This window comes from Phyllobates terribilis, unplaced genomic scaffold (assembly GCF_046119375.1).
Source record: "Phyllobates terribilis strain yellow unplaced genomic scaffold, ASM4611937v1 Scaffold_2__4_contigs__length_985480577, whole genome shotgun sequence".
In the NCBI taxonomy this organism is placed as follows: Eukaryota; Metazoa; Chordata; class Amphibia; order Anura; family Dendrobatidae; genus Phyllobates; species Phyllobates terribilis.
In genome coordinates this window covers 616,225,599-616,243,302 of record NW_027362762.1, presented here as the reverse complement: position 1 = coordinate 616,243,302, position 17,704 = coordinate 616,225,599, and the positions used below count along the sequence as shown (strand labels likewise).

Sequence of the window (17,704 nt, the reverse complement as noted above, 5' to 3'; positions counted from 1 at the left end):
TGAGCGGTGACTTGGCAGAAGTGATGGCAGACTCCATCTACAAGAGGCTCAAAAAGGAGGAGCTGAGAACTCTTTGCTCTGGGAGAGAGCTAGAGTGGTTGCCAGAGGATAACCGTGCGACCCTGATACAACACTTGGACGATTGGGACCGTGAACAGCCACAGGAAGAGGTCAGTTCAGACATGGAGGAGGGCATCTCCCAGGAGGGACCACAGCCCAGGCTGTCATATAGATGGCAGAGGATCAACCAACTGAGTTGAGGCGGCTGCTGGACGCGCTAGGAGAGCGGGCCACGGAGATGGAGGGGGCGTCAGTGCTAAGCAAATATCTGGGTGTGCATGTAGCGATACCCCCACCCGACCCAGTGCAGAGGACAATGGATAACAGGAGAGAGGGGCCTACATCTTTAAGGTACCGAGATATACCACAGTTTAATGAGGACACCTCAGATATTGATGAACATCTCTGGTTATTTGAGAACCTCTGCCTGCTGCATGAGGTGTCAGTCAGTGACTGGCCCAGATTTTTGAGCGTTGGCCTGACCGGAAAGGCAAGAGAAGCTTTTAATAACTAGCCTTCGGTGGATCAGAGATGTTACTCTACCATTCGCAGTGCATTGCTAGAGAGGTATGCCGTCACACCGGAAACCTACCGGAGGAAGTTTTGGGAGACTGACAAGCCCACTGCACACACACATCGGGAGTTTGCCAACACGCTACGGACGGAATGCACTCGGTGGATAGAAGGACTGGGGGCTCGGGAAGCAGAACATGTAATGGACATAATCATGCTGGAACAATTTATGTCAAAGCTCCCAGGTAATTTAAAAGAATGGGTGGCAGATAGAAAACCACTCAGCCTGGATGAGGTTGCCAGATTGGTCTGCCAATCGACCCGGGCAACGTGGAAGTACAGCCCCAGTGAGTCGGGAACCAGGGCTTACACGGAGGCCAGTGAGACACATGGACCACCGAGAGGAGGCACAGCGGGGATTTTGTACTTCACAAAGAGGGGGAGGTTTCCCAAGCTCCCAAGTATGGCCCACGTCAGGGCGACGAGGGTTAAGTTGCCATAACTGTGGACGCATGGAACACTTTGCCAGGGAATGCCAGGAACGTTCTAGCTCACATCATCCACGTCCCCAACAAGTGAACACTGTACAGCAATGGGGCTGGAATACTGAGGGAGAGAGGATTCCACTACCCCGACCAGAAGAGGAAGAGGCATATGTGGTACAAGGACGAGTGTCTTGGACTAGATGGGACACCTCAGCATCCTTGAACCAGCATCTGCAGCCGGTCTGGGTAGAGGGCGTGGAGGGTGTGGGGCTCCGTGACTCCGGAGCCTCAGTCACATTGATCAAAGACCACATAATACCGGACCAATGTATTGATTCTCCCGCCAGCTGGATGTGAGTCCATGTAGCTGGGGGAGAATCTGTGAACATTCGAAGGGCCCGACTACATTTAGACTGGGGTCACAGTCATGGAATAGTGGATGTAGGAGTAGTTCTGCACCTACCAGTAGATGCGTTGCTGGGAAACAACCTAGGAGCAGGTTTGGTTTGCCACTGGGCCAATGTTGCAACCCGAAGTCAAGGACCAGTTCACACTGCATCAGCCGAGAGGGAACAGAGCGATCTCGACATGCTGACAACCCCCCCACCAGTGGGGAGAGACCATGTCAACGCTGATGGCCTATCGAGACAAACTGAGGAAGCCCTGAACCCCTGTAATTGCCGCCAGAGGAAGGTGGATAGTCAATCCCAGGAAATGGAGACAAGCGCTGGCTGTGCTGGAAAAGTGGGGGAGGAGTGTGAGGACCTAGCCACTTTCTAAATACTTTTCCAGCACTGAGCACCCCTTTTCGTCAATCTTAATTTTGTGTTTTGTTAGAAATTTGCTTGCTGTGTTTTGTTAGTGATTTGTTTGCTCATCAGTTCAACCTCAGGTATCTATTCCATTCAGTGACCATATCTCCGAGACCTTGGAACATTGTTCTCTCCGTCACCACAGGTAGCCTAGCATGCAAAACCAGGGGATGGGTTCCACCTGAGAAAATATCTCCACTAAGGCACAATTAGCTGGGGGAGGGAGGGGTGAGCTCTTCTGCCGATTCAGGGGGCTGAACGCTGTGCAGGAGAAAGGGAATATTCATTGCTAGTCGGACTGAGAGCTGGGTGGTATCACGGGCTGCGGTCGTGATATCCATCATCCGAAGGAGCATATGCTGTGACTGCCAATATACCGGCGGGAGATACAAAAAGCTGTGGGCCAACCAAAAGTTGGGGGACAGTGGGTATCATCTGGTATGGGGCAGTGGAACTACTGATCCCAGGTTGGAAACTCAAGGACTAAGAGAATTGCCTGTTGGACATTTACATGGATTTGCTGTTCACCGTGATCGGAAGGAATAAAACTAATTTCATCGATAACCTGCCTAGGTGATTATTAAAATCCACAACTGCACATCTTCACATATACTTAACCAAAAAAAGTGTGAAACAACTGAAAATATGTCTTATATTCTAGGTTCTTCAAAGTAGCCACCTTTTGCTTTGATGACTGCTTTGCACACTCTTGGCATTCTCTTGATGAGCTTCAAGAGGTAGTCACCGGAAATGGTCTTCCAACAATCTTGAAGGAGTTCCCAGAGATACTAGCACTTGTGGCCCTTTTGCCTTCACTCTGCGGTCCAGCTCACCCCAAACCATCTCGATTGGGTTCAGGTCTGGTGACTGTGGAGGTCAGGTCACCTGGCATAGCACCCCATCACTCTCCTTCTTGGTCAATAGCCCTTACACAGCCAGGAGGTGTGTTTGGGGTCATTGTCCTGTTGAAAAATCAATGATGGTCCAACTAAACGCAAACCGGATGGAATAGCATGCCGCTGTAAGATGCTGTGGTAGCCATGCTGGTTCAGTATGCCTTCAATTTTGAATAAATCCCCAACAGTGTCACCAGCAAAGCACCCCCACACCATCACACCTCCTCCTCCATGCTTCACGGTGGGAACTAGGCATGTAGAGTCCATCCGTTCACCTTTTCTGCGTCGCACAAAGACACGGTGGTTGGAACCAAAGATCCCAAATTTGGATTCATCAGGCCAAAGCACAGATTTCCACTGGTCTAATGTCCATTCCTTGTGTTCTTTAGCCCAAACAAGTCTCTTCTGCTTGTTGCCTGTCCTTAGCAGTGGTTTCCTAGCAGCTATTTTACCATGAAGGCCTGCTGCACAAAGTCTCCTCTTAGCAATTGTTGTAGAGATGTGTCTGCTGCTAGAACTCTGTGTGGCATTGACCTGGTCTCTAATCTGAGCTGCTGTTAACCTGCGATTTCTGAGGCTGGTGACTCGGATAAACTTATCCTCAGAAGTAGAGGTGACTCGGTCTTCCTTTCCTGGGGCATTCCTCATGTGAGCCAGTTTCTTTGTAGCGCTTGATGGTTTTTGCAACTGCACTTGGGGACACTTTCAAAGTTTGCCCAATTTTTCGGACTGACTGACCTTCATTTCTTAAAGTAATGATGGCCACTCGTTTTTCTTTACTTAGAATTTGTATTATGGCAAGAAAAAAGCAGCTAACAGTCTATTCAGTAGGACTATCAGCTGTGTATCCACCAGACTTCTACACAAAACAACTGATGGCCCCAACCCCATTTATAAGGCAAGAAATCCCACTTATTAAACCTGGCAGGGCACACCTGTGAAGTGAAAACCATTTCTGGTGACTACCTCTTGAAGCTCATCAAGAGAATGCCAAGAGTGTGCAAAGCAGTCATCAAAGCAAAAGGTGACTACTTTGAAGAACCTAGAATATAAGTCATATTTTCAGTTGTTTCACACTTTTTTGTTAAGTATATAATTCCACATGTGTTAATTCATAGTTTTGATGCCTTCAGTGTAAATGTACAATTTTCATAGTCATGAAAATACAGAAAAATCTTTAAATGAGAAGGTGTGTCCAAACTTTTGGTCAGTACTGTATATAAAAATAAAGATTATTATTATTATTATTATGAGTAACTGTTAGTTTAATTTTCATTACATAAATCAATATTACACATGAAAATAAGAAACTTATCCACAGGTCTCTCTGGACCTGTGGAAGAACTCGGCTGAGCACGAAATGGCTGTGGTCTGTTCTTTTCCCTGCACCCCCTGCCCGCAACCTTATTGTCACACTTCATGGAACAAAGGACTGATTCATCATGGAGTGGTGAGTGAAGTTTCTTTTTCTTCGCATACATGCTTTGTAATATATCTTATCAGGGAGGACTAATCATTCATTTTCAAATTATCAATTCACGGGTAAAATCTGTTCAGTAGCACTTGTCATCTCCAATCTCAGTAATTAGCAATTTGTCTACACTGATCTATCAATCTATCTACAATGCTGCTCACTATTATTGGCACCCCTTCATTTTTTCATAGACTGTATAATATCTTCAGAAATAAATGGAAATGTACCAAAGTTATATCTTCAGGATTTTTGAATTAATGGTCCAAAGTAATACAACAATAAAACATTCTTTTTCAACTTCCATTTTGCAATTTTAAAGAGAAAAACAGAATAAACAGCATGTGCAGCAATAAAGGCACCCCTAATTAATACCTGGTTGCACACCCTTTAGCACTGATGACCGCTTCCAAACGATTCTTGGAGCCATCTATAAGCTTCTTGCACTTCTCAGCTGGCATTTTCTCCCACTCATCCTTTGCAGTTTCTTCAAGCTCTTGAATGTTCGCAGGGTTCTTTTTCTCAATTGCAGATTTCAGCTCATTCCAAAGATTTTCAATGGGATTGAGGTCAGGATTCATTGCTGGCCATTTTAAAACAGTCCATTTTTTATTTTTCAACCATTCCTGTGTACCTTTGGGTGTGTGCTTTGGGTCATTGTCTTGCCGGAGGACCCATGATCTTCGACTTAAACCAAGTTTTCATACACTGTGTAGGACATTTCACTCTAAAATCTCATGAGAATTCTCTGATTTCATAATTCCTGTGATACCATAAAGGCCTCCAGTACGAGGTGCAGTAAAGCAATCCCACAGTATTATGGATCCTCCACCATGCTTAAGTGTTGGTAAGGTGTTCTTTTCCTTATCAGCTTCACTGCACAATCTGTAAACAAACTGTTGCTTTGTATTGCCAAAAAAGCTCTATTTTTGTTTCATCTGTCCACAGAACATTTTCCAGAAGGAATGTGATTTGTCATGTTAATCTTTGGCAAAGATCAATCGTTCCTTTTTATGTCTTTTCTTCAGCAATGGTTTCTTCCTTGGCCTTCGCCCATAAAGCTCTGCTTGGTTTAGTGTGCGGCATATGGTACTTGTTGAATCCATGACCCCAGACTGTTCCAGGTTGGCCTTCAGGTCTTTGGATGTTTGATATGGTGTTTTTTTCCACCATTCGCACTAACCTTCGAAGACATCTTGTTAATTTTCCTCTTTCCGCTAACTGACGAATTCGGAGGGCACCACCTGATAAATGGGATCTACATGTAACATGCCTAAACAAACGCTACATGTGCCAAAGAAGAAAAGACGGCATGTAACTGAGAACGTGATCACCTACAACTATACATTATATATTAGAGGAGAAGGGTTTGACCTAAACCTCGACTGGCATTGATGTGTGACATCACAGTGATTTATATGTATGCCATTGCTCTCTATTTGCATTGTATACATTGACATAGCTGCATGTGACGTTTGCAGGTTTGCCCCCATACAATATTCTGGGTTCTGTGCAATATTGGCCACTAAAGACAGTCTCGAATATTAGCCTGTGAGGTTATATGGATTTTTTCTCATTTATTCTTATGATCATGTTGAAAGGTTTCTTAAGTAGATGGATGCATAATCAGTGGACTCTCAACTAGATTTTTTACTTGTGTTTTAATGTTTTTGGTATGTTCACGACTCTGTATATGTGTATATATATATATAAAAATAAATTTATGTATTTTTGCACTTCTCTATATACTATTTGAGATACACATACATATATATATTGTTGTAGGTGATCACTGCTCAGTCACATGCTGTCTTTTCTTCTTTGACACATGTATAATTTTCCTATTTCCCCCACGTCTAGGGAGATTCTTGATGGTCCCATGCTTGGGAAACTTCTTAATAACATTGCGCACTGTTGAAACTTGGATACTAAGTTCTTTGGAGATGGCCTTATACACTTGGGAAGTCTTGTGTTTGCTGATAATAGGAGCTGTCTAAGGACATCAGAACTGCTTTGTCTTCCCCATTGTGACAAAGAAACAGGGCCTACCGCGTGGTTTTTAAAACACTGAATTCATCATTCATTGGCTAATTCAGGTCACATGGGCACAGGTGAATCTTTTGTGATATACCACATGCGAGTCAAAATGTGTTTCCATACTAAATTAATGTAAATGGTGCCAATACCAGTGTCACAGCAAGCTTTAGGTTTTTCTATTTTCCCCTCCCATTGTTTTTTGTTATAAATTATTGATTATCATTTGCTCTTTTGTATTTAACACGAGTGCTCTATACAGAAAAAACTTTCACTTGATTCATTTTTTTCAGGCGATATTCCATATTATGTACTTAAACTTCATGGGTGCCAATATCCATGAGCAGGACTGTAACTATCTATCTATCTGCAGTGTAACTGTCTTCACTGAATACAGATTTCACTCAGGAATTGACAATTTTGAAAATAAATGATCAGTCTTAGCAGAGAAAGATGCTACTTTCTGTAATCATAAGACACTTTGTAATACATCTCATCATGTGTAGTATTGAATTATGAAATAAAAATTAAAAAAGAATGGTTACTCTTTAAAACTTTAAATAACAGGCAATTTTTGGTTTTTGCTTTTTAATATTTTTCCTCATTTTCTTCCAAGTGCCATATATTTTATATATTTTTGTCAACATAACTTTAAAAGTGGGATAAAATGGTAAAAATAAAAATGCAATTCCACCTTAGATTTCATGTCAATCATCGCATGGTAAAAATAACCTGGCTGAATTACGAATACGGCATTCCCAAAAGTACATAGATATTTTGTTTACCATAGTGGTGAAAAAAAATCAGAAGCTGGGGAGATGACAATTTCATCAATACCATTTGGGGCACATATGACGTTTTGATCGTCTTTGTGTTGAGACTGACAAAAAAAACACAATTCAGGCATTTGTTTGTTTTTTTCGCTTTACAATATTTACCATGTGAGCTAATTAATTGTTAATTCTGATTACCCAAACTTTTTTTGGAAGTGGAGATACCAAATATATATTTTTTTTATTTCATTATTTTTACTGGGGGAGGGAATGATTAAAATTTTGATATATTTTTAAAAAACTTGTTTTATTTGTTTTACTTGAACCTGCGATCTTTTAATCGCTTATGCTATATACTGTAAATCCTATGGATGCTATTGCTGTGTCTGTATAAGTTCGATCTATCAAATTCTAAAATTAATTGACTCGTATGGTAAAACCTGAAAAAAATACATTTCCACACATCCAGAAAAAAATGCAATAAAAAGCAATCAAAATGGTATTTATATACATGTTTTTCGTAACTGAAAAATGAAAAAGTTATTGATCTTGGAAGGTGACAAATAAACAAAGATCAAAAACAAAAATTGACTGGCCAGAAGATATTAAGGTTTTTACCAAAAAATCCTGAAAATCAAAACTAAAATAACTTCACAAACAGAATAACTATGTATTGGCAAAAATGTTAAAACAAGTAGATAACAAAATATTATACATACCATCTCTTTCTCGTTCACTTTCAGGTCTTGATCTAGGTCCTGTATCTGACCAATCTCCTCGTAATCTGAGGCGCTTGAGTGGAGGTTGTCGTACCTTAATAGTGAAAAATATAATATAGTAGGTAAAGGGAACCTGTCATTAGCTTTATGCTGCATGAATTATAGCCTGGCTGTGTGACTGTATGTAGCTGCAATTTAGAGGAAATATAGTTTGAAAAGACGGCCGGGAACAATTGGAGGAGACAAGACTAGTCTGATGCGGTAGTCCCTGGCCAGCTTTAAACTAGATTTTCACTGAAAAGCTGTAATAAAAGATACCTTGCTACAATCTCGCAGCCAGGATCTGATCCATACTGCCCTTGATTTGGGCAGTATGAATCTAATGACAGGATCACTTTAATATACATCAACCTTCAATTGACATTCAGATACCGTAATGAGAAAAGCAAACTATACACTAGCTGCAGAAACTTGCCAGCCTAGAGCAGCCTGCTGCTAAAGGGATCACACTCATACAGTATGCATTTAAAACATCGCTCCAATGTGGTTCCAGAAAAGTAGGACGAGGGTCATGCAAGTGTCATGAGAGGATAATGCAATTTTTCACACCTAGCATCCGTGTGACATCCGTATGCAATGTGTCTTTTGTTCTCTGCAACTATTATTCTATAATCATTTACAGGACCATTTACAGTGTTCTATGCTACAGAATGGTAATGTATCTGTAAAAATTGGACGGCATACGGATGAACAGAATCAGTGAACAACATTAGTCAGAGTGCAATCCAATTTTTTTTATTGGATTGCACTCGTCCGATTTAGAAGCAGATGAGTATGAGCCCAAAGAAGGAGAACTGCAGGAAGGTCTGGCATCAGTGACATTACAATTAAATGCTTGCAACCCACAATCTCCATTTGGTAATTATTCCATATCTTTGGTCAATTTCAGTTTAGGTGTGCTGTTTCTGTTTCTAATTCTGCTTAGAGTGGGGAAGTTTGATATATTTATTGCTTACTATAAGCATATCTTGGTAGTTTGTGGTAAATCAAACAAACAATCATATCACTCAAACATGTGAAAAATTATTTGCAGTCTGAGAAACAACTTTTTGCACCTGCTTTTTGCAATAATAACTTTTTGCCTGGTAACTCACTTCATCTATGAAGAAGCTGCTGTTTTGCAGCTATATGCATGAGGTTCCCCCATTGATTCCCCCCTTGCCTTGGAGCCATGGGTCTTGTAATATGCGCTTTCCATTGATTATTTTCCATGTGATTTGGATACCAACTCTTATTTGTGTTATCCTTTATGCATACATTCCCATGGTTGCATGCATGCACACTTGCTGACTGATTCCGCTATTAGCACTTTCCTGGTGCTCTCTATAGGTTTATATCTATATTCCTGATCAAGGGTGTAGAAATTGCTTCTTTATGGTTTCAGTACTTACTACATGTTCAGACATATTTAACTTCTTACAGAAACCTGTGGAATACAATATCATATGGTTTTGGACTTGACTATTATTATCTACTAGATGGTGGCCCGATTCTAACGCATCGGGTATTCTAGAATATGTATGCGGCCGACAAGGCGCAATCAGCAGAGCGTTGTTTAAATTTGGCGCCAAAATTGCTGATTGGTCGCGACCGCCAGCCGCGACCAATCAGCAGAGTGGGGTTTAAATTTGGCGCCAATATCGCTGATTGGTCGCGGCTGGCCGGCGACCGCGACCAATCAGCAGAGTGGTGTTTAAATTTGGCGCCAATAATGCGGATTAGTCGCGGCCACTGTTTAAATTTTGCGGTAAAATCGCTAATTGGTCGTGGGCAGCGTCGGCAACCAATCAGCACAGCAGTGTTTAAATGTGGCGCCAAGATCGGTGATTGGTTGCGGCCGCTGTTTAAATGTGGCGCCAAAATCGCTGATTGGTCGCAGATCGTATTGGTAAGGACCGGGGAGCGGAATCGTATTGGTGAGGACTGGGGAGCGGCGCTGCCTGTGTGGCTACTTCCGCTGCGAGAAGCCGGGAGGTGAGCGGCTGCTTGTAGCAGAAGTATCCCAACCGGCAGCGCCGCTCCCTGGTCCTCCCTTGACACCCTAGCCGCATGGAAGTCAGCGGCGCCGCCGGTCGGGATGCTTCTGCTGCTGGCGGCCGGGAGATGAGTGCCTCGCGCCGCTTCATCTCCCGGCTGCATCGCCGCTGACCTCAGTCCGACATATGAGCCGCTAAAGGCCGCCATCTTTTTCTCAAATCCCGCGTCGCTGATTGGTCCGGCCGGACCAATGAGCGACGTGGGATTTCCTGGACAGACAGACAGGATAAGAAGATTATATATATATATAGATTTTACTCAAAGACCATTAGTGCCTCTATTGACATATTGGTATGTTATGGATTGCATACATTTCAACTTAGAAGGATCTTACCACGTGTGATATATTTATTACTGTTGCAATTCATTGCTGTACAGTGATTTATACATATCTATGGGATTGGGATTGTCATGGTTTTAATTGTTTTTAATAGTGGAGTCATATGGTATTTAATAAAATGTATTGTCCTTCTCTGGGTGTGCACAGTTTTCTGTATTTTTTTTTTCTCTTTCGCTGATCATAACTTTTTGCATATACTGTAACATTTTTTCTACAGCCTCACAATTTTAAATCAAAAAAATTGTCATTTTGTGGTCAAGTCTTCAAAGGAGTTTTCATAGACTGTTGGCCAAATAATGGTTTGACTGATCGTTCAGCTGGCAGCTATCCCGAATCCTCCATACACAGGAATGCTGGACGAGTGCTCCAGTCTTCTGTCAGAGTCAGTGTCAGACTCCTCTGGCAGTGGCTTATGTTTTGGAAAACAAAAGGAATGACAGTCTGAAACTGGACATGCCAGATTGTTAACTCCCCCAAAAATCATTTGTAAGGAGCTCCCATACACATTAGGCAACTGGCAGAACCTGTCAATTACATTATACATATACACACACACACATATATATATTATATATACACACCCTCCTGTATACATAGAGATACAGTGTCTGCAACAGCATGGACAGCAGCAGTGTGACCTCTGCTGAATGAAGCCCCCTTCACCCACACAGCAAGCCACCTGTCAGTTTCCAAAGCCCAGAACTCAGGAGGATTTTGAAGTGACATGACAGGTAGTCAGATGCCTCTCAGCCAGAGATCATGTAACCAAGAAAACAGCTCAGGTTACAAAAGTATTTGGGCATGCAATGTATTTAGTAAAGTGTTCATATATGGCAATCAGTTCTCATGAAAGAGACTTCTAAAGTAGTGGTCATCCCCTTAAAACCCTTCAATTGTTTATTCAGTGTGTTGTCTGTACAGGTATATTTTCCCAGGATTGGGGAGGGGGGGCACCAGGCACAGCCATGCTCACACATACAGAGCCATGCTTAGGCTGAACACCGTACATTTTGCTAACTAGTGAGCAACCCAGGAACTGCAGGCTGGACATCAAATACCCACTTCCATGCAAATGGGGAATGTAGATAAATTCATGGACTTTTTTATGGGAGATCAAATAGATATCCTAAAAGCAAGAGCGGTTTCGATTTTTTTCAATTTCTAAATTGCAATTTTGTGGCAGATCATGACGAAAACCTCTACAAAACTGGCAAAAAAGTATCTAAATTCACATGACCATATCTGTGCAGCTCCTAAGCCATCAAGCAGAGCAGCAAGTCTGAGCAGAGGAGTATGTGAGGTGCTGTTTAAACAGAACCGGTCATCTGAAAAAACGCTATTAACCTGCAGATATGGGGTTAATCTGAAGTTTCATAGCGTTCTGAACCTGCCCGGCCTCCCAGCAGCATTCGGGTTTCAGTCATTGCTTTGTGTATAGAGAGCGGTGGCTGTAATCACGCTCCGGGCGCTGACTGACAACAGCTCAGCATTAGGCCGGTTTCACACGTCAGTATATTTCCGGTACCAGAGATATCCGTTTCTCGTGTGTCCATATGCATCACACATGTGGCAATCATGTGCTGCATCAGGATCACACGTACCGGCGCCTGGGAATCAGCGCTACAGTTAGCGCTGTTCCCAAGCGCCAGGTGCTGAACACTGCCATCATCATGGTTCCCCTGCCGGCACTGCGATCAGCACCAACAGGGACAATGATGAGGGTAGTAGTAGTCTGCTCCCGCAGTGTCCATGTGTACAAATAAGAATTAATTAATAAAATACACATACTCACCTGTCCAGAGATGTCCCCCGCTGTAGCGCTGATTCCCAGGCGCCAGTACTTGTTACACGAATGACACACAGATGTTATTCGTGTGAGACGTTTTGCGGATCGTGCATCCGCAAAAAAACGGACATGTCAGCGTGTGGAGAAAAACGGACACACAGTCCGTGGAAACACACTGACAAGTGCACAGACCCATTCATTTGAATGGGTCTACGTGTGTCAGTGTTTCCAGTAAGTGTGGAAACTGTCAGCACACGTACTGGAAACACAAACTCTGAAAGCTGGCCCTAAGGGCTCTTTCACGTTAGTGTCAGCGTGTGGTTAGAGCCGCCACTCTCTATACACAGAGAGGTGACTACATCCACACCGGCGCCACTCCAGTGACTGAAACCTGAACGCTACTGGGAGGAATAAAGTTAATTTCCTCCCACCAGCAGAGCTCTAAGTGCCAGCATCGAGCAGGTTCAGAACTCTATTAACCAGCATATTAACCCCATATCTGCAGGTTAATAGTGTTTTTTCATGCGACATGTTCCTTTTAAAGCGTATGTCAGGGAAAAGTATGCAAATCAATAGGAAAGGAAATGTTATTACAAAAAATTTCCGAAACACCTAATTAGAAATTCATATATGCTTTGTCTAGGGAGGTAATCACTATAGTTAATTAAATACCAGCAACTCTGCGGTAAGAAAAAGGCCGTTCACACTGCTGCCCACCCTGTCTTTCTGATCTAATACTGGAGATACCAGAGGTGATTAGAAAATAAGAGTTAAGACAGGGTAGACAGCAGTAGGACTGGCCTAAAACTGGAGATTCCAGGGTGCTAATGTTACAAAATGCTGTTCACACTGCTGTCCATCGTGTATTTCAGACCAAATACTGGAGATACCAAGTGTGGAGAGGTAAGAATAAGCCACTTACATCAGAAAGACAAGGTGGACAGCAGTGTAAATACTGCATTCATCAGTTTAGCTGAGGCAAGAAGAGGATGCTTACATGGTTGTTCATAGAGTTTGTCTGATGTAATAATGGAGATATTAGGAGTGCTTAGGAAAGAAGGAATCGCTCACACTACAGTCCATCCTGTATATATGTTTTAATACGGGAGATACCAGGAGAGCTGCAGTAAAAAGTGGCTGCTCACATTGTAGCCCACCGTCTTTTTGATCTAATACTGGAGATGTGAGGAGGTAAGAAGAGGCTGTCCACCCTGTCTTTCTGATATAATACTGTAGATAACAGTGTTGCTGAGGTAAGAAGAGGCAGATCAAGCTGCTGTCAACCATGCCTTTGTGATCTAATACTAGAGACACCAAGGATGCTGAGGTTAGAAAAGGCTGCTCATACACTGCTTTCCACCATGTCTTTCTGATCTAATACTGCAGATACTAGGGGTGCAGAGGTAAGAAGTCGTTAACACTGCTATCCACCCTTTTAACCTAAATAGTGAGTGGCAGCTGATAGATGAAATCTCTGCTGCTGATGTACAACGATTCCACAGATTAATTGTAGCAAAGTACTCGGCACTCAAAATTATGCACAAAATTGATGCAAAAAAAAAATCTTTATTTCAAGAAGCAATCCAAAGTAAATGTAACGTTTCGGCCTTATACACTCAGGTCTTTATCAAACACAGATTGCATGTGCTGTGTAAGTATGGAAGCAGCGCTGCTGAAAGGCAGGAGATGCCTGCAAAGGCTCCTTCCATCTGAGTGTATAAGACCTGAGTGTATAAGGCCAAAACGTTACATTTACCTTGGATTGCTTCATGAAATAATGATTTTTTTTTGCATCAATGTTTTACTCTGTGTTTAGAGGTTCTGAGGGTGAGGGGCGGTACTTGGTCCAGGGTGCTTCTGAGAATGTCATTATAGTGATTTAAAGCCAGAACAGGACAGGAAAAAGAGGTGATTGGGGACAGTGATGAGTGAAGCGAGTCTAAGTGTATGAGGGTTAATGGCTGGTGATTAGTGTTGAGCAGGTATGTTCTGTTAACCCTTTAGCCGAGTACGCTCGGGCGAGCTCCGAGTATTTACAGCTGCTCGGTGCTATGGTTTAATCCCTCCCGTGTGCATGATTTGCGACTGTTTGACAGCTTTATTACATGTGAATGTCTACTTCTTACACATTCCTCACATGTAATAAAGCTGTCAAACAGTTGCAAATCATGCACACGGGAGCGATTCAACCATAACACCGAGCAGCTGTAAATACTCTGAGCTCGCCCGAGCATACTCGCTCAACACTACTTGTGATAGGTAGGAGTGTGCACACTCCTGGGGGGGGGGGGGGCGAGGATTTGTGAGCGTTAAGGAGAGAATGTTATGATCAGAGAGGGAAAGAGGGGAGTTATCTAGGTAGGGGATTGCATAAAGCCGGACAAAGACCAGATCAAGGGTGTTTCTGTCTGTGTCTCAGAGGTTGAAAGCTGTGAGAGGCCAAGAGAAGTGGTTAAAGATAGAAGCTGGGATGCGGATGAGGAGGTGGGGCTGTTCATGGGGATGTTGAAGTCTCCCAGGATAAGGGTTGGTAAATCTGAAACCATGAAATGTGGCAGCCAGGCAGAAAAATGGTCAAGGAACTGGGTGGGTGACCTGGGGGACAGTATACGACCGCTACTCTGAGGGAGAGGGGATGGAAGAAAAAAAAATATCACAGAAAAAAACAGCCTTACCAACACCAGGTCAGATTACCAAAGCACAAGCAAGACACGGAAGATCCCCATGACAAAGGCGGGGGCCGCACAGGTGCAGAATACTGATGTCAGAGGGGATGGAAGAGCCTGATGGTGTGCACCTCTAAAGAAGTGAAGGAGAGTGATGGAACTGAGGGGGGGATGAAAAAAGCACTGAGAAATATGGACGCAGGAATAAAGTACATAGAAGAAAGTACAAAGTGTGGGTTACATGACTCCTGCCCTGAATGATTGCCATTGAAATGACTGTCAGACACTTGTCAAATAGGACACTTTGCTGAAGAGGACACCTGCATGCACCCCACACTGCGTGCACCCCTTATGATGCATCTAGATATATAAGAAGGACTATAGCGTCAGGTGAGAGGGATTGTGGGAGCTGCTTGTGGATAAATTAGCAGCTGCTCAGCTCACCAGGGGGTGGAGAGCTGATCAAAGTCTATGCCTGACACAGTATAACACATTCTATCAGATAGAGTTTACAATGAAGGATAGACATATTTGGCTTCCAATATATCTCTTAAAAGCAGCCTGGAGTCTTAACAAATGGAGTAATTCCATGAATACATTGGAAAATTGCTGCATATATATAAACTATACATATGTTAACACATTTGGTCACACATTTCCAGACAGTTACTATTAATGTAAATGCCATCTCCACTGTATTCAAAATAGAGTGCTGAATCAGACTAAATAGATATAGGACTGTCCTATGTCTTGTACATGAATGAACAAATTACCTGCAACATAAAACCCTATAGGTAACACACTGTACACCACAGAGTGGATACTCACCTCTTCTCGCTTCTGATTGGATGAGGAAAACTTGAGTTCTCTTATTTGATCATCTTTTGGATCAAATAAATATATATAATCTGAGGAGTAGCTTACAAGGACCTCTTCTCCATCTTCACTATAACATAAAGAAGTTACACGACAAGACTTGTTTGCGAGATGTGGAGGAACAAATCGTACGCACATTCCCATTGTTCCGCGATTTGAGTAATTCCCTGTCATTGAAAAAAACAAAACAAATATTAACATTTTAATTATGCTCTGAAAACAAATCTATTTCTTCAATAGTGTACTAATAATTACTATATGGCCAAGTTATGTACATCAAATGATATGCATCCTGACTGTACCCCAAAGTCATTTGCATATGAAATAATGATTAAAGGGGTAGCCTGCTACTTTAATATTGATGGCCTATCCTTAGCAGCCCCGCCAATCAGCTGTTCCCGATGGGGGCGGTGGCCGGATGTGTTCGTAGCGGAGCGTAAAAGCACAGCTCTGTCAACTGAATAGTGACTTCAGGGGGAATTGCAGATCTAAACCTATTCACTTGAAAAGGGGTAAAAGTGCAGTAACTGGTAACTATCTAGTTGAAGGTGTTGTGCTATCCAGCACCTCAACTGATCACATCCAGCTGCTCAAGCATCGGGAACAGCTGATTAGTGGGGATGCAAAATGTCGCACCCCCACCTATCCGATATTGGTGACCTATCCAAAAGGAAAGGCCATCAATATTAAAGTACAATGACAGTGCGCTGTCTCGCCGGCTCTGATGAGAAGTCACAAGCCAGCAGGAGAGCACACCACTAGCGCGCACTGTAAGAAGATAACCCGGTGAGCAGGAAAAGCAGATGTGATGTTGGTTTGGGGGTCCGGGCTTGTCTCTATTCTCACACTTAGTCTGGTTTTCTCCTTAAAATGAGCACTGCTCTAGAGTATGGAAGCAAAGGCAGGGAATTTTTTTAATTTAATTGCTTTTCTAATCTACTTTGATTATTACATTAAATAGAAAGACATTTAGGATTAAGTCTGTGTTCGTTTCGGACCACCCTTTTAATGAGCTTGCCAGATTTTATTCCTGGATGCTCTTCTGTAAGACTAGCGAACAAAATGCCAGTCTTACGGATTGGAGGTCAGAGTTCTTTTTCTTTTAGAAATTTATTTTTTTCCAGGCTAATAAATCTATTAATCTAAAATTTTAACTTGTGATACCTGTTGCAAGCATACGCCGATCATAAATTCTCACAGAACTATCTGAACATCCAACCGCAAGATAATATGGTGCTGGAGGACATACGGTTATTGATGTAGCTGCACGTCGACAATGGACTAAAATATCCTAGAAACAAAAAATACAAAGATAAAAGATTGTAGGTGGTAAGTAAAATATTATTTGCCAATACACTGTTTCATTTTGCATAACTGACTACTCAATTTAACCAATGTTAATAGTTTACAAAAATTTAAGATTCTTTTTTAATTTAGCTTTTCTATTGCCTCTTTCACAACAATTAATGATCCTTTCGCACTACAAAGGTCGCATACTACCTTCTTGTTATGCATCAGCAAATCTGTTAGAGAGCACTGGCTCCAATCACCCTCGCGCCCTTCTTGCTTGTTTGTGGGGTACCTATGGGCTATCTTGGTAGTCATAAGCCTGGTGAAGGCTGCCATCTTTACTGTAGCATAATAGTATTACAGGATATAGACAAAAGTAATCAACCAATCACAGTTTCAAGAATTTTCCCACGTCATTTCTAATGCAAAAAAACAAGGGGGAAATAGTAACATTTTTTTCCTCATCATTTTACCGCATGTAAAAAAAAAATTCTGCTTTCCAGTAAGTAAATTACCTGGTAAAATGAAGTCAATCAAAACTACATTCAGTTCCACATGAAACAAGCTCTCATATAGCTTTGTAAAAAGAAAAAAAAATAATTATTTTTTTTTTATTTAATTCTTGAAAAAAAGGGGGAGGAAAAAAAGCACAGCACGAAAATCAATCAACTGGTTGGAAACCTGTTTAAATATTTTTTTTTTTTAACATAAAATTTGATTTAAGTATTTTTTTTACAATTTCCATAATCACTATTAATACAAACACATACTGAAATCTTGCAATTTCATTATGTCCTTAAGCCTCGTAATAAACTGCAGGGCTGCTGAGTCGGTGACCATTTTGGTGGAGTCGGTATAAAATGGACCGACTTCAACTCCTAAAATA

The 17,704-nt window shown here is 42.1% G+C and overlaps 1 protein-coding gene across 4 annotated transcripts in view; it reads right to left on the bottom strand.

Annotated features, from left to right (window-relative positions):
- The window catches only part of DCAF6 (DDB1 and CUL4 associated factor 6), a 287,738-nt gene that overhangs the window by 186,792 nt on the left and 83,242 nt on the right, over positions 1 to 17,704 (bottom strand). For all 4 annotated transcript variants that reach the window (XM_073666525.1, XM_073666526.1, XM_073666527.1 and 1 more), the window contains 3 exons: positions 16,693 to 16,819; positions 15,481 to 15,695; positions 7,764 to 7,857 (listed from right to left, as the gene is read on the bottom strand). In XM_073666525.1, coding sequence (XP_073522626.1) covers positions 7,764 to 7,857; positions 15,481 to 15,695; positions 16,693 to 16,819 — 436 coding nt within the window. The remainder of the gene's footprint in view (positions 1 to 7,763; positions 7,858 to 15,480; positions 15,696 to 16,692; positions 16,820 to 17,704) is intronic.